The sequence below is a fragment of the Phoca vitulina genome, unplaced genomic scaffold, assembly GCF_004348235.1.
Source record: "Phoca vitulina isolate PV1807 unplaced genomic scaffold, GSC_HSeal_1.0 scaffold11, whole genome shotgun sequence".
Taxonomy (NCBI): domain Eukaryota; kingdom Metazoa; phylum Chordata; class Mammalia; order Carnivora; family Phocidae; genus Phoca; species Phoca vitulina.
Window position 1 is genome coordinate 47,690,222 of NW_022589714.1, and position 27,688 is coordinate 47,717,909.

Consider the following 27,688-nt stretch of genomic DNA (forward strand, 5'->3'; position numbering starts at 1 on the left):
CCAATCAAGGACTTCAAGGACCATGTATTGTGCTTGGTGGTTACGTCTCTTTAAATCTAGAACAGTGCCACCACCTTGCCTTTTCATGGCAGAATGCTTGTTCTTTACTTTCTATTTGGAAAAGGTGTAACTGCTGATGGTAGTTAGAATGATCGGTTCTAAAAAGTAATAAAATTAATGGATCAGTAAATAGACAGGAAAAGAAGAGACAAGAAATGATCTTGGACTTGCTAGGGCTCTAAGAAGTGGGTAAATGCTAGTGTAAACTTACTCTTAATGAAATTTTCCATGCATTCTTTTTTCTCACAGTCCTCTCATATTAAATAGTATCCTCCATGAGTTAATTTTTAGGTTTGAAAATACTGAGCCTTCTTCAGCCCAATTCCTATTGCCTACCTGCTGTTATGTTTCTGGTTTTATGAAATTCGCAGTTTCTTCACGGTAGTCACAAGTACTTATTTTTTGACCACTCTTGTCAAAAATTTGACATTTGACATTTGATTCCTGTCAATTTGACATTTGATTCCTGTCAAGTTGATGTTGGAAAGCCCTAATAAGAACCTTTTCTGTTTTGCTGATCCTTTTTCTAGTCTGGTTTTTGAGTCACTCAGAGATGATTTCAGTCACATTAGAGATTCCCGGTGGGCTTGTGGCCTTAGCAGCAGTATCATCGTCACTCCAGAGGTGAGAGAAGCTTCTTGTGGTTCGGAATAAGTATTGCTCACAGCCCAAAGATTCTGTTGTTTGTGCTTAACTGAATCAGTTCATTATTCTGACTTCCCATTTTAATTTGTGTCCAAAATTTGGGTAGTTTTCTTTTTCTCATAAATAATTTGGATCTTTTTGAGTTTCTTGTTCAGAGAATGGAAAGAGAAGGTATCTAATCTTCCTGAGAATCTGAGCTAATTCTTGGTCTTCTGACAATCCCTCTTTAATTCTGATTTCCTGATTTTCTTAACTCTGTTCTACCCCCATATTTTTGGGTGATGTTCCTGACTGTATATTCAGCAGATAGAAGGTTTTTCTTTATAAGATCAGTAATCTGACCTGTATATGTATACATAGTGCAGAAATAAATGTTCTGTGTTTGTGAATTTTTGCAAGATTAGATACTTGGCCATTTTCAGTAGTTCAACTGAAGGGGGGAGGATTACAACTAATTTGTTTAAAGAATTTGTGATGGTGGGGGCACCTGGGTGGCTCAGTTGGTTAAGTATCCAACTCTTGATTTTGAGTCAGGTTATGATTTCAGGGTTGTGAGATCGAGCCCCGAGCCAGGCCCTGTGCTCAGGGAGCAGTCTGCTTGAGATTCTCTCCTTCTCCCTCTGCCCCCCTCCCCCTCAGATGCATGCGTCCTCACACGCTCTCTTGCTCTCACTCTCTCTCAAATAAATAAAATCTTTTTTTTTTTTAAAGATTTTATTTATTTTTTTGACAGAGAGAGACATAGAGCAGGAACACAAGCAGGGGGAGTGGGAGAGGGAGAAGCAGGCTTCCCGCAGAGCAGGGAGCCCGATGTGGGACTCGATCCCAGGACCCTGGGATCATGACCTGAGCCGAAGGCAGACGCTTAACGACTGAGCCACCCAGGCGCCCTCAAATAAATAAAATCTTAAAAAAAGAATTCATGCTGGTAATTATTATGTTCTTAAGAAAATCAGGTGTTCAGAATGTTATTAGATAATTGGAAAGTTCTGGGTAAGCTGAAAGTTTTATGCCTTTGAATAAATCCTCCTAATTGATGGTCTAGCATGCGGCAAGTTATTTACCTGTCAGTGCATTTGTGGCCTCCTCTATAAAATTAATGTTTGACAGTATTGCTTCTGAGTTACAAAATTGCATTTCATTAGGGAACACATATCAACATCACCAAATTCTTCTACTCTCAATCAGGTTCACCTGATTATCAGTGCATTTGAAACTGTTGTGCACCAAGCCCATTTTTTCACTCAAGTAGGAAAAGCTGCCTTGGACTGATAACCTCAGTGTGAGAGACAGTTGGAGTTACCCTTTTTGAATGTCCTTAGCTTGCTGAAGTCTGCTGGACTATAAGCTGTGTAAAGGTAGGGGCCTTGCCCGTCTTGCCATCTGTTCTATCCCTAGTCTCAGGTTGAGTGCCTAGCACATGGATAAGTGCTCATTATTAGTTAAATATTGGTTGAATGCCAACCCTAAGGCATTCACACACATTGTCTGATACAATCTTCACAGCCAACCTTATCATTGCCAACTTTGTAATATAAAATATAAGCCAGCCTTCTGATAACAAAAAACTCAGTTTTGTAGATGAGTAAGCTGACGTAGATGCATAGCCACTTGTTCAAAGCCCCTCAGCCAGGCATAGGCGCTGCCTCCAAACAAAGCCATTCTAAATTTTACCATTTTAACCACTTTGCAGTGTACAGTTCTGTGGCTTTAAGCATATTCATAGCCATCACCATCGTCTTGGCCCTGCTTTTTTCCTCAGTTACACTGCCTGCCTTTGTTCTTCAGGGTGCTTTTGGTTTAATCTGAAATCAGATTAAAAACTTTTTTTGAGCAAAAACATTGGAGGAACCTGGAAGTTTAAACTTTCAGACTGGGCTGAATACAGAGTCCATGTTCTTCCTTTTCCCATTTCCTCAGCCAGTTCCTTGTCATGTAGAATTTCTTGTTGGCTAATAATAGCTGAGTATGTTGATTTGAACGGGAATACATGCTCTCATATCTCCTTGTTCTCACACTGAATTGGAGCTGTTTGGTCTATTTCTGCCGTTGCTGGCCCAGTAAGGCAGTGATCTAAGTGGTCCCAAGCGCCAAGAAGCTGTGTACCTCCCGAATGGGTTAGAGCACCACTGGGCTAAGTCCACTCTTGGCCTTGTACTTGGGAAATTAATTTGCTTTGTCATCCTCCACTCCTGCTTCCTGCCAGGAGTCCAATTCACTACTTTCGGTTTCACTTTGGGCTTTAAAAGTGTTTCTTAATCTTTCTGTGGCTGGATTACCTATATAATACAGGTACAAATAAATAGTTTTGTTGGCTTGGCTTTGGGATGAGTTGGACTGTGTGAAACAAGATTTGAGGCGGCCAGATCTGTCTAAGTAGGATAGCTGAACGTGTTCATGTTTCTACTGCAGTGGTCTTGAGTCCTTTCTGATATCAGGCAGAGCCAAGTGGTGAAATATGACACATGCTGGGGATGAGAATTGGCAATTGTCCTGAGTGCACAAATAGTTTCTTCCCTCCCAAGCATATTTTACAGCCAAGTGAACAGAAAACAATTTAGCAGGCTACTTGCTGGAGTTCCTGCAGCAGAAAAATTATCTTTATAAAAGGGTGGACACATAGCTTTTACAAAAAGTTTTCAGAAGAAGAAAATACAAACTAGCCTTACTTTTCTTTTCCTCATTTTGTCCCTAATTCCTAAGTGTAAGGCTGATTCCAGATACACTCCTAGGGCCTGTTTGTGGGTGGTTAGAGGCTGGGCGTCCCCAAGTTTGACCAGCCACATATTATTCATTTTGGATCACAGTCAGCTGGAGAAGGAAGTTGCTGGGAAGACTGAAGTCCAAGCCTTCCTATTGAATGGTCAAGCAAACAGGCAGTTTGGCCCCTGGCCCAGCTCTGCTCCATGTCAGTTTTATCCAGCACACATACACCAGGCAGGCAGTTGGTGGTGGTGTAATTCCAGCCACTACTGACTAATAGGACAGGCCACCGTTGCGTGAGGCTTGACCTGAGGCAGCTGCTCTGAATATAGCCCTCCTTTGTGGCAGCTGCAACACCTGGGCTGCAGGCAGGCCCCCAGTCGGAAAGTATTTGCTGTTAATAGTATGTCTGTGGCACAGTTGTATACCGTCACAGCTTGTTTCCTGCTATGTTTATGCATAATTAAAAACAACCCACTGGATCCATTGGCTTATGGTTGGGTTATGTTTAGAAAAATGCAGCTTGTGTTGTTGTCCACTGTGGGGACTAGAGCTGATGTCACTAGTTTAAGTAAGACCTTAAGAGGAGCAGTTACTGTAATTCCTAGCAATTTCTTTGATCTCTCTAATGAACACAGCTTGCTTAAACCCCTTAGTGGCCTTTGGTTTCTGGCATGGATGAACGCGCTGTCAATCATGTGTTTCAGTTCAATTAGGGACTCTTGTTTGTGTGCTTGGTAGTTCCTTCTGACATAAGGGGGTTTATGAGTAATTAAAAAGAACACCATCATTTACAAAATGGTGCTTCCAAAACAGAAACTACAAATGGCTCCTAAACATGTAAAAGATACTTAACCTTTTGTGTAACAAGAGAAAACCATTTTAAGGCCTCACTGAGATCTTATTTTTAACCTATCAGATTGACACAAATCCAAAACTTTGGAGGAACACTGTTGATGAGCAAATGGGGAAATAGACACTCTCATACATTCTTGGTGGGAGCAGTAAGTGTACAACTTTATTTTTATTTTTACTTTTTTTTAAAAGATTTTATTTATTTATTTGACAGAGAAAGAAATAGCAAGAGCAGGAGCACAAGCAGGGGGAGTGGGGGAGGGAGAAGCAGGCTTGCCAAGCAGGGAGCCCGATGCGGGGCTCGATCCCAGGACCCTGGGACCAAGACCTGGGCGGAGGGCAGACGCTCAACAACTGAGCCACCCAGTGTACAACTTTATTGAGGGAAGTTTAGAATATATCTATTGAAACCACAAATCTATACCCTTTGGCCCAGCAGTTAAAGGAATTTATCCTACAGATAGACTTGCATGTATATAAAAACAATGTTTGCTTAAGCTTATTTATGGAAGAATTAAAGGTTGGAAACAAGCTCAGAAGTGGACTGGTTACATAAATAATGATGTATCTGTACAATGGATACAGCTATAAAAAACAAGATATTCATTATGTACTGACATAGGAATGTCTTCATGAGAATAAAGCAAAGGGCAGTGTATAATATGCCAATAATTGTGTAAAAGGGGGAGAAATAAGAATATATATTATTTGCTTGTATGTGCATAAGGAAGTTCTGGAAAGATATTGAAGAAAGTAATATGAGCAGTTATGTGTGTGTGTATGTGTGTGTATAGGAAAGAAGAGATAAGATCGCTGTTTTTCACTGTACAAAACTTTTGAACCATCTGCATGTGTTGCCTTTTCAAAAAATTAAATAATTAGAATGTCTTTTAAAATAGAGTTTTTTTGAATTCCAATCGTGGTTGTAGAAGAGCACTCTTTTAATTGACTTCCTTACCCAAACTTGCTATCCCTGTGGGTAAGATGGGGATTTCCTCATATTGTTGCTGATGGTGCTCATGTTTCTTACTTTTTATGTGGGCACTTGGGAGGAAAGTGATGCACAAGTTTGTTGGTCTCGGTGTTTTTCTTGTTGTTCCTCAGGCAGAACCAGTGGCTCTAAAAATTTATATATCACGAACCTAAGGTTCTATACCAAACCCCTAAGAAACAGGCTTTTTCCATTTGTTTTGAGAATCAAGGTAATAGACTCAGGACAGGACTAAAGTAAAATCTTTTGCCTTTTCTTTTTGTTTGTAGGAACCTACAAGCAGCAATTGGCGCCTATTACGACTTTGAGAGCCCAAACATCAGTGTACCCTCTATGTCGTTTGTTGAAGATGTCACCATAGGAGAAGGGGAGTCGATACCTCCTGATACTCAGTTTATAAAGACATGGCGGATCCAGAATTCTGGTAAATGATAATGGGCAATTCTTCATTGCCCAGTTTTCTTTGTTTAGTAGTTAAAAGAAACAAGGAAATGTTTTAGCTTAAGTTATATGCTTTTGTAACTCTGAGCTTTTTCTTATACATGATGTAGTACTATTTTTTTTTTTAAGATTTATTTGAGAGAGAGAAAGCATGAGGTGGGGGGGAGGGGCAGAGGGAGAAGCAGGCTCCCCACTGAGCAGGGAGCCCCACACGGGGCTTGATCCCAGGACCCTGGGATCATGACCTGAGCCGAAGGCAGATGCTTAACTGACTGAGCCACCCAGGCTCCCTGATGTAGTACTTTTTTGTACTGGTGTGATGACCAAACATCAGTGAAATGTCCCCTGCCCTAGATCAGGAAAAATAATTTAGATTTTTTTTTTTTTAATTTAGGTCTTGATGGCCTCTAAACAATTCAGTATTCATTTGATACCAGGAACTAGGCCTGTGTGTGGTGGTGGTGGTATTATCTCCACCTGTACAGTTCTACTCCATCATTTTAATTCTGCTCTAATTAATCTTCCAGTTCTTTCCAGCAGGCTAGAGGAGGTACATCCTTGAATAGAACAAGGTGGTTAGAAAGAGCTGTGAGCATCTGCTCTTTTGAAAGCTCTTTTCTTTGTAGCTACAAGGATGATTCTTTATGAAATTTCATTGAGATATCTCTCTGAAATGTTAATACCACTTTGAAAAATAGGGTAAGAAATGCGGGCATTTGCTCAAAATGGAAAAGATGGAAAGATTGAGAAATTTTTTTGAGGCATTGTTGTAATGTACTGCTGACTTTAAGAAAAATTAAAAATAAGTTAGCGATAGTTCTTTGAAAAAAGGATCTGAGTATGTGTCTGGTAACAGTTCATTATTACCTTTTGCTTGTTAAATTCTTTTCTAATGACTTTTTTAATTTGAGTGGGTTTAGTATTGCTTGTTTCATGCAGTAATTATTCATGCTTCTGACTAGATCAGGATGCTTTAACTTCCTTGTTACCAAGGACTTAACAGAGAAATTCTGAGAGATGAGAAACTAGGCAGAAGGCGTATTTAGCTAAAAATCTATGCGTGTGGGGGAACCCTGTCTAGCAAGGTGATCTGATGTGAGGTGATGTAAAACTCTCAGGGCTCAAATAAACCTGTAAAAATGACCTTTTATTGACTGTGTACTTTTCAATTCTTTGTACTTTAGTTTTTTTATGATGGGGAAAGACTGGCTAAGCTTGCTGTTTATATAGTAATGAATGTACCAAATTGTTATTCTTAGTTTTTCTGACTTATTTAAAAGTAACTCTCCCTTGGATGAAAGTTCAGTGTGTCACTGAGGAAATGCCTATAATCTGGATTGACCCATGGTAGTAGATGACTGGAGACATTCGTGGCTTTATAAAATTTTCATTAGCTTCTTTTCCCTTTTGATTGTAACGGTGTGGGGCATTGTTAGTTTGAGAGACACTTGGTAATATGGGAAAATAGCCATGTTTTCTGTTTTTCTTGAAATTCTTTTTTTTTCAAAGCTTAATTGTATTTCTTTCCTTTTTGGGGGGCCTGATTTCTTTCTCACTTTTCTTAATGTTGTGGGCTTTTAAAAATATTAAAACAATCTCTTTCTTTTTAAGATTTTAGAATTTATTTATTTGAGAGAGTGTGCAAGAGTGAGCGCACATGGGGAGGGACAGAGGGAGAGGGAGAGAATCCCAAGCAGACTCTGCACTCCGCAGAGCCCCAGTCTCAGATGGATGTGGGACTCAATCCCATGATCCAAGATCATGACCTGAGTCGAAATCAAGAGTCAGATGCTTAACTGACTGAGCCACCCAGCCGCCCCTAAAACAGTCTCTTTAGTTCAGCTTCTGTTCACCATGTGTTCTCTCAATTACTAAAACCTGCTAAGTTGCTGATCAAAACTGCTTTTGACACTTACACATGAATTCAATTTTATTTAGTTAAAAAAAATTAAGACCCTGTTTATTTATAGCAAAAACACTGAAAATGTCTGGCTTTCTGTGAATTCTTTATATTTTAAATATTAAAAGTTCTTAGAGTACCGCTGAAATATTTGAGATAGCAGAAACCATTTTGTATGTCAGAAATCTTCTTGATACATCCGTTCACTCACCAGACAGCTCTTGAGTTAATGGAGGATTGCGAGGGATTGGTATAAAATGGCTAAATGTCAGATCAGAACCCCAAAGAGCCTACCTTTCTTTCACCTTGGAGAAAATCTGTATTGGTGGGGCTGGCTGCTTTTTCCACTTGCTTTTGCGTGGTAACTCCAGTTTAAGACAGCCTCTGGATCTGCAGTCTCTCTTCCTGTGAAAGGCCATTCTTGTGCCTGAACACTTCTTGAAAAGAGTTGGGCAACAATTGGCTGGAGATTTTACCCTTCAGGTTACTTTGAACACATGGATTTTTTATCCTTTTGGAAATTGTTCATCCATTTTTAAATAGTTTTGTATCTGTAAGCTACATGCTCTCAATTTGATTAAGGAGAACCTGGCCTTCCATAACGAAGTAATAGTTATGTTATTAAAGAGAAAGAGGGAAAGCATGCATGTGTACTGGTTCTTTGGCATCATTCTAATCTGGCCTGAGTTCTTTCTGGAAATAGTGTAACACCGAAATATGGCAGGCCTTAGCTGTTTCTCCTCTGGCTCTTTTACTCTCATTCATAACCTTCTCTTAAGAGATAAGTGCTCACTGAAATAGTTTCATAAATAATTTTCGTGGTATTTCTCTGCTGTCATGTTTTAGGCATGCCAGGCATTTGAATATACAACAGATGAGATTGGTAGGAACTGCATATAGCTGTCCCAGCAGTTTCCCAAAGAAGATAAATGTGTCACACATTGTTTAAAATTCAGCTTTTAAGACCATGGAAAAACGGAAGTCAGACATTTAATGACATAGATGCGGAATCCCAGGATCCAAACTTTTGGCACTATATAAGTTTTAGAAGCTTGGGAAACTTGAACAGGAAACCTTACAATTAAAATTGAAAGTAAAAATTTGAAACTACCCCTCCAAGGTGAAAACGGACAATTTCCCTCAGCTTCTCAGTTGTTACAACCATGCTCTGTTGTCCAACCATAGTGAATGTAAAGCCAAGCAGGTTATGATAACGCTGGTATTTCTTAGACTTTGGTGAAGTAGTTGTGATTGTCATGTGAGAAAGTGGCTTCACAGTCAACTTTATTTTTTGTGAACATAAAGCAAGAGTTGAGAAAACTTGAAAAAGAACAACTGTTTCCTCCATTTTTCTTTTGGCTCCTTAAAATAGTTAATTTCTGCCTTTCTCTTCAGCACGACTATAGAGAAGGTAATTCTGCTTCATCCATTCAGCAAATTTTGTTATATTCCAGTCACTTTACAGCAGGTATGGGAAGAAAATAGTGACGAGATCAATGAAGGTCCCTTTTTTGTCTGCAGCTTAATTGAAATGCAGTCTCCAAACTTCTAGGGATTAAAAAGAACAGGGGATCTTCATTGAGGTTTGTCTTCTTCCTCATCAATCTTTGGATGTTCCTTACTACCTCCCAACTATTTCTGTAATGACTTACACCTAGTAAGTCCAGGTTTTCTGGAACTGATGGACTTTTATTTCATTTTTGTCATGTTCTCTATCATCTCAAAATTGCCATGTGTCAGGGTTTTTTTGTTTTGTTCTGTTTTTACGTTTTTTTTAATAAAATTATATTCCATGATAATTGGAGAATCACAACCTTGATCATATGTGTGCTTGTGATACTTGGAAAGTCATAAAACACAGATTAGTCTTTCTTTTCTTCTAAATGTATCTGTCCCCCAGTAAGCCAGTTTGTAACTGAGACTTAATTTGAAGCCCTGTTGTACTAATACTTCTCAAATCCAGATTTTAGGTATGCTGGTGGTCCGTACAGCTCAGCAGTATTACCTTCCTTCTGTATTAAGAACTGGTATCTTGGACCTTCTTAGAGTTGCCGGACTTACTAGGCTGTAAGAATAAATGTCGTAGTGAACTCTTGGTAACTCTCAGAAAGTGAATGATTGGTTCTTCACTTTATAGCAAATTAACACTTTAGAGTTGATGGTGGATAACTCATCCAATTTTTTCTCCCAACAAGCTCCCCAGGCACCACATGAATAGAGTGTCTGTAGTAAAAAAGATCAGGACCTTAGCTGCCTAATTTTTAATCACTTAATGTTTACCAACTAATTCAGTGTCCCTGGAGCACAGCAGCACCCCTTCTTCTGCAGAGCGGGGAGCTCTGACCGTCTCGGCTACTTGTGGTTGTGTGCTCGGGACAGCCAGCCACACATTTCTCACACCCAGGCAGTCTTCGTTTTCCTTAGTTTCTTAGAAGTTCAAAAACAGACACCAACAGATGTTTCATACCAACAGATGTTGTCTTGTTACAGGTGTTGTGTGTATGTGTGTTTGAAAGAACAATTGTGAATTCAGCCCCAACACAGCAGTTGAATTTTCCTCTTGGATCTTGGTCTCTAAAGAGACTGACATTTTCCAAGGTGCTCCGTGCCAGTTGCTGCTGTTCTTGACCTCAGACTGATAGGCTTTTGCCAAGCCCGTGGGCCCCAGAAATGCCAGACAATATACAGGTATTGTCAGGGTATCCCCCACAAGCTTTCCACCCGCAGCAGTTGCCCTTTATGGTGTTAACTTAGGACGGCACTTTGCTGGCAGGTGTGTTTTTAAGAGGGTCTGACGAAACATTGTGCCCACTGCTTCATCTGCCACCCCTTAAATCCTAGGAGCCCCAGAGTGTGCTGTCCAGGATGGGGCTGCAGTCTCAGCAGTAGAGCTGTGGCTGCCTTTCTCTCTGGTTCCCTTGGCAATAGTACGTCCTCAGGTATATCAAAACCAGTCTGGCACTTCGAGAACAAGATACTAACGCGTCCTAGAGTACTCTCAGGAGATCAGTTTCAAGCGTGCTTTGTCCTGGGAGTCCTGCCATGTCCACCTTTTCACGGTGATTAATTTTTATAATGTATAATGTATATATCCCCCCCAAAGATACAGAGTTTTCTGTCTACAGTAAAAAGGAGTATACTGGAGAGACTTCACTGGAAAGATGACCTCGAGGCACTGAGTGGCCCTATGACTTGTCAGAACAAGTCAATATATGGATTGCTCATTTTGAATTAGTTTACATAAAAATAGGTACACAGGAGGAGGTACCCAAATAAGATCTTTATCACCTCCAAAGGAGGAAAGACATTCCTGCCAATGCCTTGTCCCTGTATTGCCATTCCTTTCCTTTATACACGTACCTCTGGCTGATGTCGTTACCTCTGAGACCACAGTTCAGTGTGCTGTTAGCAGGGGAGTTCATGCCACTGTTCCTGTTTTCCCCACTACTGTTTGAACCTGAAAATGAAACTTTCACTTGACTCCTCTGTCTCGTATTTGCAGGATCTCTTGCACTTTGGTCTTTTCATAGTTAAGGATTCCAGAAGGAAAAGTTGTGTATCAGGGAAAAAGTTTTAAAATGAAAGTAATCCTCACGTGTTTCATCTGCTTGCCTTGATAGAAAAACCAGGGGCAATCGCATGTATTTTTACTTAGAATGTCAGCTTAAAAAGTTCCAGTGAAAATGGACATGTGTTACCTCTTAGTGAAGAAAGCAGCCTTCCAAAGATGTGGGTCTGTGCTTCATTTCCACGCCTCTTCGTGGACATCATTCTTAGATTCCACAGATTCAATGTGATGTGTGGGGTCCCCTGAAACACATCTTCTTGAAGAACTGCCTTGCTTTGGTCATATGTGCCTTATCTTAGGGATAGACTGTTGGTCAGAGGTTGTTAACTCTGATAATTCCTTCTGGTCAGTCTTGTGACATTATATAGCTCAAGGATATGTGGCTAGGTTCACGTATGTGCCAAAGACAGAGAAAGCGGCCTCTTCTACAGTTTTGTAATGAACTGCACCCAGCCTAGGACCACTAATTGCCTAACATTTTTTTCTTTTGCTTGAACTCAGGGGCAGAGGCCTGGCCTCCAGGGGTTTGTCTTAAATATGTCGGGGGAGACCAATTTGGACATGTGAACATGGTGATGGTGAGATCGCTAGAGCCCCAAGAGATTGCAGATGTCAGCGTCCAGATGTGCAGCCCCAGCAGAGCAGGAATGTATCAGGGACAGTGGCGGATGTGCACTGCTACAGGACTCTACTATGGAGGTGAGTATGTCCTTGTGCAGCCCAGGGTGAAGGAATTAAGGTAACATCTTACGGCATTCCCAGTGTTGCTCACAGAGCCTGTCAAATTACGTAACAAGGCGTGGCCTCTTTTAAACAGTCACCCCGAGCAGGTAAATGACTTGAATTTAATGACCATCTAATTGGTTCAGTCTAGTGCTCTCCCTTTTCCACTGGCAGTTTAGTTAAAGTTTAGTGAAGTGTGTGAGAGATCTATATCTTGCATTCTAAACAGTGATTTGGTAGTGCTGTTCTTTTTATTATATAATCTAGTAGGTGCTGTAAGAATACTGAAGGCAATCCTTGTTCTCAGAGTCTCTAGATGTAAGTCCTATAAAAAAAGAAAACGCACAAAATGTGCGTACTTCTCCCAGCCGGACAACCCGTCAACACCTCTCTCTCCTCTTTGTTGCCATACTTCTTGAGCAGAGTGAGCTACACTGCCTCTTCTTCCCTTTTTTCATTTGTTCTTCAACCCAGTTTATTCTTTACCCACTCCAGAGAAATGAAAATCAGAGACTACCCAGTTTCCAAATCCAGCAGCCACTTAGTCTTCGTACTAACTGACCCTCTGTCATTGGGCACCATACTCCAAATGTGTTCTGAACTGTGTACCTTCCTAGACTCATATGATAGCTGTCTTGTTTCTCCTCCTCTGAGTGATCTTTGTCTGTCTCTGTCTAGTCTCCTCTTTGCCCCAGGATTGCTAGATTCTGAGCTGGGTCCTGTCCATGCTCCGTGACCTCATCCATCCACATAGGTTCGGCTGTCACCAGTACAGTGCGTGGTAATGTTCAAATTCGTATCTGTGGCTGCAAACTCTCTTCGGAGCTCCAAACCTGTGTTTTAACTGCTTATGGACAGAACACTTGGACATCCTGTAGATGTCTGAATCTTAATGTCTCCCAGGCAAAACTTAACATTCTTCTCATCAGCACCCCACTGAGGTGATCAGGCAGGAGCCTTGGAGTCATATTTTGTTCAGTTTTAAAACTGTTCTTCATCACAAACCAGTTCCTGTTGGTTCCACTCTATCCCGTGTCCTGGTAATCCAAAGAAAAGTAAATAGTAAATAGTTCCAGCCTTGTGGGAACCCTTAACTGGACTCAAGGCCAGTGGGGCCTTTGGAGTGATTTCAAGGGGTCCTGGAATTAATGTTCTTCTATATGTTTTTGCAGCCAATGGAAACTTTGTGTATTTTTATAGCCTTGAAAAATTTTAATGTTAGAAAGGGTGTCTCATAGTGCTTATATGACATCATTCTTTGCCTAAAACCTTCATGCCTACTGTACTGAAGCCCAATTCCTTGGCATGGCGCTTAAAGCTCCTCACGATCTGGCCTCGTTTTCACTTTTATCATCAGTCTCCTCTTTACTCCCCCACAGCCGGTCCCCAAAGACACCACATGCTTTCACTTCACCATGCCTTTGCTTGTGTTGTTCCGATTGCCAGAAATATCTTTTCTTTCCAGTAAACTCCTGCTCATCTTCAGGGCCATGATGAAGTCACCATTCCTCCTTCCCCTTTCCCTCCTTTGTTTACTCTCCTCACGACCCCATGGAAATTTATCCCTCCTTTTTTCATTAATATTACGCACGGGCATACGTATTATACTTCACACATTGTATTTTAGGTGTTTGTTTACTTACCCTTCTCTCCTGCTAGACTGTGAACTATTTGTTGAATGACAAACGAATGTGCAGTCATGTATCAGAATGCAGAAATGATTTGTCCTTTCCCTTCTGGACTCTCTTTTTCAGGCCACTTTTTTTTTTTTTTTTAATTAACATATAATGTATTATTTGTTTCAGGAGCATAGGTCTGATTCATCAGTCTTATATAATACCCAGTGCTCATTACAGCACATACCCTCCCCAGTGTCCATCACCCAGTTACCTTATCCCCCCATCCCTCTCCCCTCCAGCAACCCTCAGTTTGTTTCCTGAGATTGAGTCTCTTATTGTTTGTCTCCCTCTCTGATTTTGTCTTGTTTCATTTTTTTTCTCTTTCCCTATGATCCTCTGCCTTGTTTCTTAAATTCCACATATTAGTGAGATCATATGATAATTGTCTTTCTCTTGATTGACTTATTTCACTTAGCATAATACCCTCTAGTTCCGTCCACAGTCTCGTTGCAAATGGTAAGATTTCCTCCTTTCTGATGGCTGAGGAATAGTCCATTGTCTACATATACCACATCTTCTTTATCCATTCATCTGTCGATGGACATCTGGGCTCTTTCCATAGTTTGGCTATTGGGGCATTGCTGCTATAAACATTGGGGTGCAGAAACCCTTTGGATCACTGCATTTGTATCTTTGGTGTATATACCCAGTAGTGCAATTGCTGGGTCGTAGGGTAGCTCTATTTTCAACTTTTTGAGGAACCCCCATACTGTTTTCCAGAACAGGCCACTCCTTCTAATAACTTTTGTATCTGCACAGTTGGAAGTACAGTTGACCCTTGAACAACATGGGGGGTTAGGGGTGCTGCACAGTTGAAAATCCATGTATAACTTTTGACTCCCCAAAAACTTTACTAATAGCCTTGTTGACCAGAAACCTTACCAATAACATTAACAGTTAATTAACGCATATTTTGTAGTTATATGTATTATATACTGTGTTCTTACAGTAAAGTAAGCTAGAGAAAAAATGTTATTCAGAAAATTGAGAGAGAAAATACATTTACAGTACTGTCTTGTATTTATTAAAAAAAAAAATCCACATATAAGTGGACCTGTGAAGTTCAAACCCGCGTTGTTCAAAGGTCAACTAGTTACTTCCACTGCTGAGCTCCCATTGCATTTTCTTCTTTTTCTTTCCCCCATTGCATTTTCTCTGCACCTCTCACTCCCTTGCCTCTCTTTGGCACCTTACCTCTTTCTACCCAGTTATTTGACGAATGTCTGATATACCTTTAAAACTTAAGGTGATACATGTCTTGTTTATCTTTGTAACTTCAAAAAGCTGAGCCCAGTGCAAAGTGGAGATTTTTTTAAATGAATATCAGTGTTTTTAAGGGAGGGGCATGACCACATACGTGACTTAAAAAAAAAAAAATCCCTTTGATGCAAAGATATTGCTTCTTACTGTTTTCTAGAGTTTGAGAGCTCTGGTCACGTGCGCGCACATGTGTGTGTGTGTTTCAGTGTTAAGATCAATATAATTATCACTATATGGGCCATTAAAATTTATACTTGTAACATCCCCCTCCAAGTCTAGAACTACGTGGAGTATAAAATATACTAGCTTTGGAGGCAATAAAGAATTTAAAGCCTTGGTTATATAATCTGTGAGTTGTTTCTCAGGATTTTGTGAAATCTAACACCTTCAAGAGATCTTAATAATTGATCTGGTTCCATGATTTTCAAAGCATTTTTTTTTAAATCAGTAGAAACCTTTCCTTTATAAGAGCATATATGAATGCCCCCTCAAAAAAAGGGAAAACCTAAAAATGAAACTGGTTTTGTTGAATTGGGAGCCTCCTTAACCTGTGTTGCCTGCTCTGATGACCTCTAGTGCTGTGTGGTGCAGTTTGCAAACAGTTCATCTTCTCTAGTAAAGAATTTAATTCCATTGTACAAACTACTAATTTCATTGAATCCAGATTACTCTTGATTATAACACATCCTGATAGCAGAGATGGTAAATTGCTGGCAGAATCCGAATATAGTATACATAAAACCACAACTATGAACATGTAAAAGAAAATAAGCTGCCTTGTTAACTGTGATTGGCTCTTCTCAGTTTTTCTATGAAGTCTCACCTTGCAAGCTCATAAAGTGTGGTGTAGTGGGAAGAGTTTGGAAAGTAGGCTTAGGTTGCCTGGGCACAAATTTGGACAAGTTAGGTAACTACTCTGTGTCTCACCTTTCTGTCTTAACAACAAAGCTTGTTTCTTTTGTTTTTGGTGGGTGGTCTCCTCTACAGTCTTTAGATGGTCTTCTGTAGAAAGAATCATTTTCTTTATTTTTACACTTATGTTTCAGTTCATTTCTGTTCCTCAAAAGGAATTTTTGCTGTATTTAATAATTTATAAAGTGGGTCCCCTTCCCCCATTTTAAATTGGTTGTGCCCTCTCAGAGTATCTCAGGAGAAGTGCTCTTGGCGTCTTGTGTGGACAGTTCTCCATTATGTGGGGCATGTGTATATGACCCTTGGCCCTCTCTCACTAAATACTCTAGCTTCTATATTCATCTTTACTGGCAACCCTCTTCTTCCACCACACGTTTCTAACCATCTTGGTTAAATACCACTAAGTATCTGATTCCTGGCAGATTTATTTTCAAGCCCAAACATTTTCTTTTATCTTCTTTTTATAGACTTTTGCTTCTTAGGTAAAAGCTACCTGTTATCTAATATCTGCTGTATGTCAGGCACTGTATTGGTCTTTGTACATATAAATTACCTTTTATAAAGGAAGTACTGGCTACATTTTATGGATGAGGAACCTGAAGACCAGAGATAATTAATAATTTGTCTAGGGTTCAGTAAAAGTTAAAAATTCATTATAAATTATTATAAATTAAGAAAAGTAGTTTTATGACCTTTGTGATTAATTTGGCCCTCACTACTACATGGGGCTTACAAGGAAACTTTGGCTCCAGGGTGTGGATACTTGTCAGGGCTTAGGGAGGGTAGGGTATATAGTCCCCAGGTCTTCTCTACATTTCCATAGTAAGTTAGGAATGAAGTGGGGTTAATATTGGTGAGGCGACTCTTAGGTAGTTGGGTAAATATCAGTGTTCCACAAGGAGTTCCTGCCTGCTCGGAGATGCACACTTCGTAAGAACACTTAGGACACTTGACTCTTGGGAAGCAGTAAGCAGCATGCGTATCACCATTTTAGTCTTGATACCAACAGTAACATGCCTCCTCTGTTCCTATAATAGAGTACACCCTTCCAGAATTCCATAGGAAAGATTTACCCCTGCACTGTGATGGTTCCTTCTAAGTCAGAGGCATTCTGGTTGTGAAGTAAGCTAAGATGAAATGATAGTGTGGTCATCACGTGCTGATGAAGGTTTCTCCCACTTGAAGTAGCTCTTCTTGTTAATAGTTCACATGGGTCCCTAGGAACATTGTATATGTACATTAAATACACATTGTTCGTTTAGTTTCTCAGAGGTTAGAAATGGAACTTTCCTTATATATATATTTTTTAAAGATTTTATTTATTTGACAGAGAGAGACATAGCAAGAGAGGGAACACAAGCAGGGGAGTGGGAGAGGGAGAAGCAGGCTTCCTGTGGAGCGGGGAGCCCAAGGTGGGGCTCAGTCCCAACCCTGGGATCATGACCTGAGCTGAAGGCAGACGCTTAACGACTGAGCCACCCAGGCGCCCTCCTTATATATTTAAGATTTATTTATTTTAGAGAGAGAGGACGGGTGCGTGGGGGGGGTGGCTGGCAGGCGAAGGGGAAGAGGAAGAGAGAGAATCTCAAGCAGACTCCCTGCCAAGCAGGGAGCCCGATGTGGGGGCTCGATCTCACAACCCTAGGATCACAACCTGAGCCGAAACCAAGAGTCTGACACTTAACCGACTGTGCCACCCAGGCATCCCTGGAACTTTCCTTATTAAGCTCCTAAACCATAATATGTCCCACATGTTAGAAAATGTATTGGGTGCTCTATATAAACCACACTATTTCCTAAAACTTTTTTTAAGTTCTTCTTCTACCTCCTCCAATTATGGAGTGTCCTTCCTAGCCAGGTGATGCAGGACTGTCCCTCCTCATTCTTCTCCTGTATTTTTACTGATCGGTGTTGTAAAAGAAGCCCTGGTTTCATATAGACTTCCTCTAGATTCCATACTTGTGTCTTCCATTTACACACTATTTTACTTGGCACTTCTGCCAGTTCTCTTTCCCTCTTGCCTTTTGAACCCACCTTTTTTTTTCCTTTCTTTTTTTAATTGAAGAATAATTAACATACTGTTGTTTTAGTTTCAGGTGTACAACATAGTGATTTGATATTTATATATAGTATGAAGTGGCTACCACAGTAAGTCTGGTTACCATCTGTCACCATGCAAAGTTGCTACAGCATCATCGATTATATTCCCTATGTTGTACATTACATCCCTGTGTGTTATTTATTTTATTACTGGAAGATTCTGCCTCTTAATCCCCTTTGCCTATCTTATCCATCTTGTTAAAAAGAAACCCTCCCCTTTGGCACCCATGAGTTCTTTGTATCTGTGAGTCTGTCTGTTTTGTTTTATTAATGTAATTCCACATATAAATGAAATCATATGGTGCTTGTCTTTGTCTGACTTATTTCACTTAGCATAGTACCCTGTAGGTCCATCCATGTTGTTGCAGATAGCAAGATTTCATTTTTTTTTTAATGGCTGGGTAATAGTGTGTGTATGTGTGTGTGTGTGTATACATATATATGTGTGTGTGTGTGTATATATGTGTGTATATATGTGTGTGTGTATATATATATACACACACACACATGCCATATCTTCTTTACCCATTCATCTTTTGATCAACTTGGCTATTATAAATAATGCTGCAAGGAACATAGGAGTATGTATGTCTTTTCAAGTTAGTTTTTTTTTTTTTTTTTTTTTTTGTTGAATACCTGCTGGATAGTATGGTAGTTCTATTTTTAATTTTGTGAAGCACCTCCATACTCTTTTCCTTAGTGGCTGCACCAGTTTACATTCCCAGCAGTGTATAAGGGTTTCCTTTTCTCCACATCCTCATCAAAACTTGATATTTCTTGGGGTACCTGGTTGGCTCAGTTGGTAGAGCATGCGACCCTTCATCTTGGGGTCATGAGTTTGAGCCCCATATTGGGCATGGAGCCTACTTTAAAAAAAAAAAAACACCTTGATATTTCTTGTCTTTTTGACAATAGCCATTCTGACAGGTGTGTGATGGTATTACATTGTGGTTTTGATTTGCATTTTCCTGATGATTGGTGATACTGCGCATCTTTTCATGTGTCTGTTGGCCGCCTGGATATCTTCTTTGGAAAAATGTCTATTTAGTTGACCTTACATTAGAACTTCTCTCTTTTATATGTTGGACTCAAAAGGTTGCCTCATTTCCTTCTGGAAGATCCTCAGTAAGGCACTCTGTGTTTCAATTCTGGTCTCTAGAATTCTGTAATATCAGAAATATGAGTAGCCCTTGAGAACAACAGATTTCTTTTTTGATGAAGAAATGCTAACCTAAGCTGATTGTGACTTGTGTGGAAAATGTTTTTATATTTAGAAGGGATATTTCAAATGTAAATGAATCTGAAATCCTTAAATATCTTTATGTTGTAAGGTTTATATTAAGTGTATAAGGTGATGTGCTATTTCAGCTTCAGAGAAGGAAACCTGCTGTTGGTAGTAGTGCCACCAGATGGTGGTAATTATTTGGTGGTTGTGTCTAGGTAGTTCCACATGAGTCAAAGGCAATGTGAAATGGCTGTACTGTTCAGATTAACCTCTAAAATGCACATATGTGTGTCATGAACCTGTTTGGAGCATAGAAAATCAAGAAATCAGACAAAACAGTGATCAGTCTATAAAGGGTAGTAAATAAAATATTTGCATGTCTGAGTATGAAGCATCAAATGTTGTAATTTCTTTGAAATTCAACTGTGAGTAGTTCTAATGTGTGGTGTTAGTGCTAGCTAGCAGTTTGCTTCATAATTAGTTTTATTATTTGACAGAAGGGAAAATATAATTTGAAAGCAGCATCTTTTTTTCTTGTGGTAGCTAAAGCCCTTTTGTTAATAAACTTCTCTGATCTGGAATGTTAGGATTCAAGGATTCAAAATTTGGAGATTGACAGTTCCTTAAAAATGTTTTTAACCAAATATCTTTCTTAAAATATGAATATACTTCTTGTTAAAAAGAAAAAAAATAGTCTAAAATCCCTGACAATTTTAAAGGTTAAATACTCAAGCATAATTTGCTTTTAAAAAATAAGTATATGGAATCCTTAACTTTTTGTGCGTATGCATTGGTAGGGGCTATAGCTAGGGCTGGATCTAGTTAAAAAGTGTTTTGTTTTGTTTTGTTTTTAAGATTTTATTTATTTATTTGACAGAGACATAGCGAGAGAGGGAACACAAGCAGGGGGAGTGGGAGAGCAGGCTTCCTGCAGAGCAGGGAGCCCGATGCGGGGCTCGATCCCAGGACCCTGGGATCATGACCTGAGCCGAAGGCAGATGCTTAACGACTGAGCCACCCAGGCACCCCTAAAAAGTGTTTAGTAACTTAGTATAACCATATCATAGTAAAACACATAAAAACTGCATTTCTTTGAGTCTTAGGTGATAGTAATTTTAATATGCATCATTGGTTTAATGATTACCTTTCTTGCAGGGAGAGAGGTAGAGCCATTATGGCAAATGAACACATTTGGTTATATGTTTCTTTTAATTTCAGAAATAATAAAAATGAGGGAAAAAGAGCAATGGAGGGATATGTACATTTCCCCTTTGCAAAAAAAAAAAAGGGCGTCTGGGTGGCTCAGATGGTTAAGCATCTGCCTTCGGCTCAGGTCATGATCTCAGGGTCCTGGGATCAAGTCCCGCATCGGGTTCCCTGCTCAGTGCAGAGCCTGCTTCTCCCTCTCCCTCTGCCATTCCCTCTGCTTGTGCTCTTCTGTCTATCTCTCTGTCAAATACATAAATAAATAAATCTTTAAAAAAGAAATGTGTACATATATGCCGAAATTGCTTTACCTGAGACATTCTTAAGGTTTTACTGAATTATTGTGTAACAGGAAGTTTTAGTAAGTGCAGTATGGTGTACAGTTTCTACTGAATCAGGCCAGATCATATCTCTTAGAAAAGTAAGGAAGCAAGCATAATTGCTTTCCATTCAAATGATGGTGAATACCTAATTTATCAGTATGTGCTATAAACCTGCTGAAAATTGTGTGGTTATTTTGTAACAGACTGATGATTACTGTCTAAAATGATCAATGTATTGGTCTCTTAAGCTTTGATAATTCCTTAATTACTGCTCAGAATGTAGCCATTACTTTATTTTTAGAAACCTCCCATTAGTTTTGTAGTTAAGGTGGAAATCTTTGAAGAGGATGTCTCCTTACTGAAAAGCAAATGCATTCCGTTCCTGTAATGATGCTTTGACACTAGCCCCATAATAACTCTAAGGGGTTTTTCCTTGAAATGGCAGAGATATTTATCACTTAGAAATTAGTTCATTCTATAATCTTTATCTTGAAAAATATAGTTTTTTTAAAGCCCTCTTTATTTTTCTCCTTTTATCTTTAAAGAGCTTATGCTTCCCTTTCTCTACAAAGAGGATGTCCATATTGGACATTTGGGCTCTAGAAAGGAATGCTGTGTGCACCTGTTAACCTCTGGATTTTGCTTTGTAGTGATCAGTGTCCTTCCAGTTACCTCTTGATTACCTTTTTTTTTTTTTTAAGATTTATTTATTTGTGAGAGAAAGAGAACACAAGTGGGAGGGGCAGAAGGAGAGGGAGAGAGAATCCCAAGCCGACTCTGCATTGAGCACGGAGCCCAATACAGGGCTCAATCCCACAACCCCGAGATCAGGACCCGAGCTGAAACCAAGAGTTGACACTCAACCGCCTGTGCCACCCAGGCGCCCCTCTTCTTGATTTCTAAGAGTTTTGCTTGTATTTTGTTTTGAGATGGTTTTGAGAGCAATTGAATTCTAAAGTGAGTTAGGCTGTGGCTTAGTAGCCACTTCAAAGTCATTTTTCCTTTTTAGTTTTAGTTTCTCTTTTATGTTTAGAAATCAGAAGTGATTAAGAAAGCAGATCCTATTTCTGACCTAAGTCTTATATGAGGACTTTTAAAAATGTTTAATAATAGGGGCATCTGAGTGGCTCAGTCAGTTGAGCGTCTGCCTTCAGCTTGGGTCATGATCCCAGCGTCCTGGGATCAAGTCCTGTGTTGGGCTCCCTGCTCAGCGGGGAGTCTGCTTCTCCCTCCTTCTCTCTCTCTCCCCCACTCAAATAAATAAATAAAATCTTTTTAAAAAAATGTTTAATAATACATTTTATGTTAGTCAGTATAGCCAAAATAGGATCATTTCAACATGATTGGGTAATATTTGGGTAATCAGTAGCTACATGTGGCCAGTAGCCTACCTCATTGGACAGGGTGGCTCTGTAAACACTAATATGTTGTACTTTTTTTTTTCCTTTAAGTAATTGTATAGAATTGGTGGTATTCTTTTAAGGAATTTGTCAGTGAAACTGGGAGGGTTCTTTTTTGGAAAATTTAAAATTACTAATTCAGTTTATTTTCATAAGTTATGGATCTGTTCAAGTTATCTATTTCATCTTGGGTGACTTTGGGTAATTTCAAGGAATTGATCATTTTCACTAAACTGTCAAATTTTTTCCAGGTAGAGTTGTTTGTAGTACCCTTTGTTGTTTTATTTATTTATTTTTTTAAGATATTTTTTATTTATTTATTTGACTGAGAGAGAGCACAAGTAGGCAGAGCGGCAGGCAGAGGGAAAGGGAGAAGCAGGCTCTCCGCTGAGCAGGGAGCCCGATGCGGGGCTCAATCCCAGGACCCTGGGATCATGACCTGAGCTGAAGGCAGCCGCTTAACCGACAGAGCCACCCAGGTGCCCCTACCCTTTGTTGTTTTAATGCTTTCTCTGTGCTAATCTCTTCTCTCATTCTTTTTTTTTTTTTTTTTTTTTTGAGATTTTATTTATTTATTTGAGAGAAAGAGCACATGAGCGCACACGCCTTGGGGGAGGAGCAGAGGGAGAAGGACAAGCAGACTCCACACTGAGCGTAGAGCCCAACGTGGGGCTTGATCCCACAACCCTGAGATCGAGACAGGAGCCAAAATCAAGGGTCAGATGCTTACCAGCTGAGCCACCCAGGCACCCCTCTTCTCTCATTCTTGATGTTTTGTGTTTCCTTCTACTTTTTTCTTGATAGGTTTCTTAAGTTTATTGGTCTTTTCAGAAAAACAGCCTTTAGTTTCATTGACTTTTCTTTCATTTTCTGTTTTCAATTTTATGGATTTCTACTTTTAATTTTATTCATCCCTTCTGCTTGATATGAGTTTTATTCTTTTTTTTTTTTTTTAAGATTTTATTTGACAGAGTGAGAGAGCACAAGCAGGGGGAGCAGCAGAGGGAGAGGGAGAAGCAGACTCCCTGCTGAGCAGGGAGCCTGATATGGGGCTCAATCCTAGGACCCTGGGATCATGACCTGAGCCGAAGGCAGAGGCTTAACCGACTGAGCCACCCAGGCGCCCTGGGTTTATTTTATTCTTTTTCCAGTTTCTTAAGATGGAAGCTAATGTTGACCTGAGACCTTTTATAATGAGGGTGCTTAATACTATTTTCTTAGCCTGTTTGGGCTGCTGTAACAAGCTGTTATAGATTAGGTGGGTTGTAAACAACAGCAGTTTATTTCCCGCAGTTCTAGAGTCTGGGAAGTCTAAGATCAAAACTCCAGCAGATTTGGTGTTTGGTGAGGGACTGCTTCCTAGTTCACAGAAGGCTGTCTTCTATGTTCTCACATGGCAGAAGGGGTAAGGGAGCTCTCTGGGTGGTTTTGTTTTTTGTTTTTATAAGGGCAATAATCCCATTTTTGAGGGATCTACCCTCACAACCTAATCATCTCCCTAGGGCCCCACCTCCAAGTACAATCACATTGGAGATTAGGTCTCAACATAAGAATTTGGGGATGGGGGGTGGGGGGGGTGGGCACAAACACTTATAGCAACTGTAAATTTCCCTCTAAGCACTACTTTTAGTTACATAGCACACATTTTGAAACATTGTATTTTTATTTTCACTTAGTTGAAAATAATTTCTAACTTCCCTTGAGATTCCCTGTTTGAGTCATGGGTTATATAGAAGTATGTTGTTAAATTTCCAAATGTTTGGTGGTTTTTCTGTTATCTTGTTTAATCATTTCTAGTTTCATTCCATTATGGTCAGGGAACACAGTTTATATGATTTCAGTTCTTCTAAATTTGTTTAAAAGATGTTTTTGACCCAGGAAATATAGTCTGTCTTGTTGGTGAGTATTTCATGTGTACTTTAAAAGAATGTTTATTTTGCTATTGTGAGTGGAGTGTTGTATAAATGTCATTTAGATCCAGTTGGTTGAGGATGTTCAGTTTCTCTGTGTCTTTATTGCTTGTTTGTTTGGCCTAATAGTTCTATCTGTTATTAAAAAAGAAGTGTTGAAGTCTCCAGCTACAGCTTTGGATTTGCGTATTTCTTCTTTCAGTTCTGTCAGTGTTTGGTCCATATATTTTGAAGCTCAGTTGTTAGGTGCATACACATTTAAAATTATGTCTTCTAAGTGAATGACCCATTTATTATTGTGTAATATCCCCCTTTTCCCTAGTAATTTTCTTCACTCTGAAGTCTATTTCATCTGATATTAATATAGCCATTCTAGCTTTCTTTGATTATTGTTCACATGATATATCCTTTTCCAGCCTTTTACTTTCAACCTACCTGTGTCTTATATTTGGAGTTTCTTGGAGACAGCATATGGTTGGGCCATTTTTTTCCCCAGTCTGATAATCTCTGTCTTCTAATTGGTATGTTTAGACTACTCACATTTAATGTAATTATTGATATATTTGAATTTAATTCAACCATTTTATTTGGTTTCTGTTTGTTCTCTTATTTGAGGGACTTTTAAGTCCATTATATCGCTAAACTTATTAGTTACTTGCAATTAAATTCTTTTAAAAGTGTATTTTTTCTGGGGCACCTGGGTGGCTCAGTCAGTTAAGCGTCTGCCTTCAGCTCAGGTCATGATCTCAGGGTCCTGGGATCAAGTTCCGCATCGGGTTCCCTGCTCAGTGAAGAGTCTGCTTCTCCCTCTCCCTCTCCCTCTCCCTCTGCTGTTCTCTCAGCTTGTACTTTCTCTTTCTCTCTCTCTCTGTCTCTCTGTCAAATAAATAAAATCTAAAAAATAGTATTTTTTCTGACAATAAAAGAAATATAGAACTTAGAGAATATAAAAAATATAAACAAAACAAAACGTTTACTCTTCTATACTGATATAAACAATGTTAATGTATGTATCCAATATTAAAAACAAAGAAATTTTTATTTTTCAAATTTGATGTTACGTACATATAGTTGTGTATACTACTTTTCTTCCTACTCACTAATATTTTAGGATCTTTCCCCTGTTATTAATTATTTTCAAAAATACAATTTTTAGTAGTTGAATACCATTTCATTGGATTACTATTAATCAAAATACTGTAGATAATTCTTTTCTTTTTTTTCTTTTTTTTAAGAGCGGGAGAGAGAGACAGAGACGGGGCAGGGAGGGGCAGAGGGAGAGGTAGAGAGAGAGAATTTTAAGTAGGGTGCATGCCCAGGGCGGAGCCCGATTTCACAACCCAGAGTGAGACATGACCTGAGCCAAAATCAAGAGTCAGACACTTAACCAGCTGAGCCACCCAGGCTCCCCTAGATAATTCTTTTTTAAAAAAATTACAATAAAATGGTAAAGTGTACAACTTCACGGCATTTAGTACATTCACAGTATTGTGCATTCGTCAACTATCTAGTTCCCACACATTTTTATCACCCCAAAAGGAAACTCCATACCCATTAAACAGTCACTCTCTATTGTCGTAGCCTTTGGCAGCCACTATGTGCTTTCTATCTCTGTGGGTTGTTAATTCTTTCTGCTGAGGTGGGGCAAAGTATATAAATAGTGATCAAATAATAAATGTATTAGCCATCTGAAAAATAGAATCTGGGCTGCTTGCTAAAAATGAATAAACCATACTTATTTGGCTCACTTATAGTTAAATTCATTATTTTATTTTTTTTTTATTTTTTATTTTTTTAGTAAAATAGGGCAATAGAGTAGTAGCATGAGCTCTGAAATCATATCATTTGGGTTTGACTTTTAGTTAATAGTAATTAGCAATGTGATCTTTAGGAAATTATTTTATCTTTCAGTGACTCCAGGTTTTTTTTATCTATAAAATAAGGAAAACAGTACCTACTTCATAGAATTTTGAGGGAATTAGAGGAATTAATGCATGTAAAAGTTTACAGGACAGCAACTGGCATGATAAGCGCTGATTAAGTGTTAGATGCTATTATTATTTTAGCATTTTTGTTATTATTAAAAGATCTGACTATATTGTGAAATCTTGTGCAGTAATTACTCTTCAACTGTTAACTTGTTTTGTATTAACTTCTTAGTAAAGGTTCCTTAAGGCTTTTGTCACCTCAGATATCCTAGTGATCTGGTTTTTTTTTTTTGGAGTTCTAGTGGGATCTTGATGGTGGAGTCAAAGATTCTAGGTCCTAAAATCAGGAAGGTGTTGAACATTTGTGTGGAGTACCCAAGGCAGAAGAATATTCAGCTTAATGTGAAGAAAGGCCTAAAATCTATGATCTAAGCTTCTACCTTAAGAAACTAGAAAAAGAAGAGCAAATTAAATCCAAAGTAAACAGAAGAAGAAAAATAATAAAAATTAGAGCAGAAATCAATGAAATTGCAAAGAGAAAATCAATAGAGAAAATTGGCAAAACCAAAAACTGGTTCTTTGAAAGATCAATTAAATCAATAAGCCTCTAGGGGCGCCTGGGTAGCTCAGTCGGTTAAATGTCTGCCCTTCAGCTCAGGTCATGATCCCAGAGTCCTGGGATCAAGCCTGCAGTTGGGCTCCCTGCTCATTGGGGAGCCTGCTTCTCCCTCTCCTGCTCTTCCTGCTTGTGTTCTCTCTCTGTCAAATAAATAAAATCTTTTTTAAAAAATCAATAAGCCTCTAGACAGGCTAAGAAAAAAAAGGAGAAGACACAAATTACTAAAATAAGAAATGAGGGGCGCCTGGGTGGCTCAGTCGTTAAGCGTCTATCTTCGGCTCAGGTCATGATCCCAGGGTCCTGGGATCGAGCCCCGCGTTGGGCTCCCTACTTGGCAGGAAGCCTGCTTCTCCCTCTCCCACTCCTCCTGCTTGTGTTCTGTTCTCGCTATCTCTCTCTCTCTGTCAAATAAATAAATTAAAAATAAATAAATAAAATAAGAAATGAAAGAAGGAATATTACTACAGATCCCATGGATGTTAAAAGGATAATAAAGACATATTATGAGCAACTCTGTGCTTAGATGTAATGGGCCAGTTCCTCGAAAGATACAATCTGCCAAAGCTTACACAGGAAGAAATAGAAAATATGAATATGCTTTTATCTGTTAAAGAAATTGAATCAACAATAACCTTACAAAACAGAAAGCGCCAGGCTCAAATGGGTTTACTGGGAATTCTACCAAACACTTAAAGAAATTATACTACTTTTCTAGACTCTCTTGCAGAAGACAAAAGCAGAGGGAATACTTCCTAACTCATTCTATGAGACCAGCATTATTCTAATACCAAAACCAGACAGAGGTATTACAAGAAAAGAAAACCACAGACTGTTATATTTCATGAACAAAGATGCTAATATTCTTTTTTTTTTTTTTAAGATTTTATTTATTAGAGAGAGAGCAGGAGCGGAGGGGCAGGGGCAGAGAGAGAAGCAGACTCCATGCTGAGCAGGGAGCCCGATGTGGGACTTGATATCAGGACCCTGAGATCGTGACCTAAGTGGAAGGCAGATGCTTAACTGACTGAGTCACCCAGTGCCCCTAGATGCTAATATTTTTAACAAAATAATAACAAACCCAGTCCAACAATGTATAAAAATAATTACACATACTATGATAAGAGGAATTTATACCAGATATACAAGACTGGTTCACCATTCAAAAATAAATGAATGTAATCCATCACCTCAATAGGCTAAGAAGAAAAATAACATGTTCTCGTCAATAGATCCAGGAAAA

At 39.2% G+C, this 27,688-nt stretch overlaps 1 protein-coding gene across 3 annotated transcripts in view; it reads left to right on the forward strand.

Moving 5' to 3' along the window:
- Positions 1 to 27,688, forward strand: part of ILRUN (inflammation and lipid regulator with UBA-like and NBR1-like domains) — a 90,701-nt gene that overhangs the window by 27,495 nt on the left and 35,518 nt on the right. For 2 of the 3 annotated variants that reach the window (XM_032409984.1, XM_032409985.1), the window contains exons 2-3: positions 5,524 to 5,678; positions 11,665 to 11,862. In XM_032409984.1, the coding sequence (XP_032265875.1) occupies positions 5,524 to 5,678; positions 11,665 to 11,862 (353 nt within the window). The remainder of the gene's footprint in view (positions 1 to 5,523; positions 5,679 to 11,664; positions 11,863 to 27,688) is intronic. The other variant, XM_032409986.1, reaches the window with a different exon arrangement.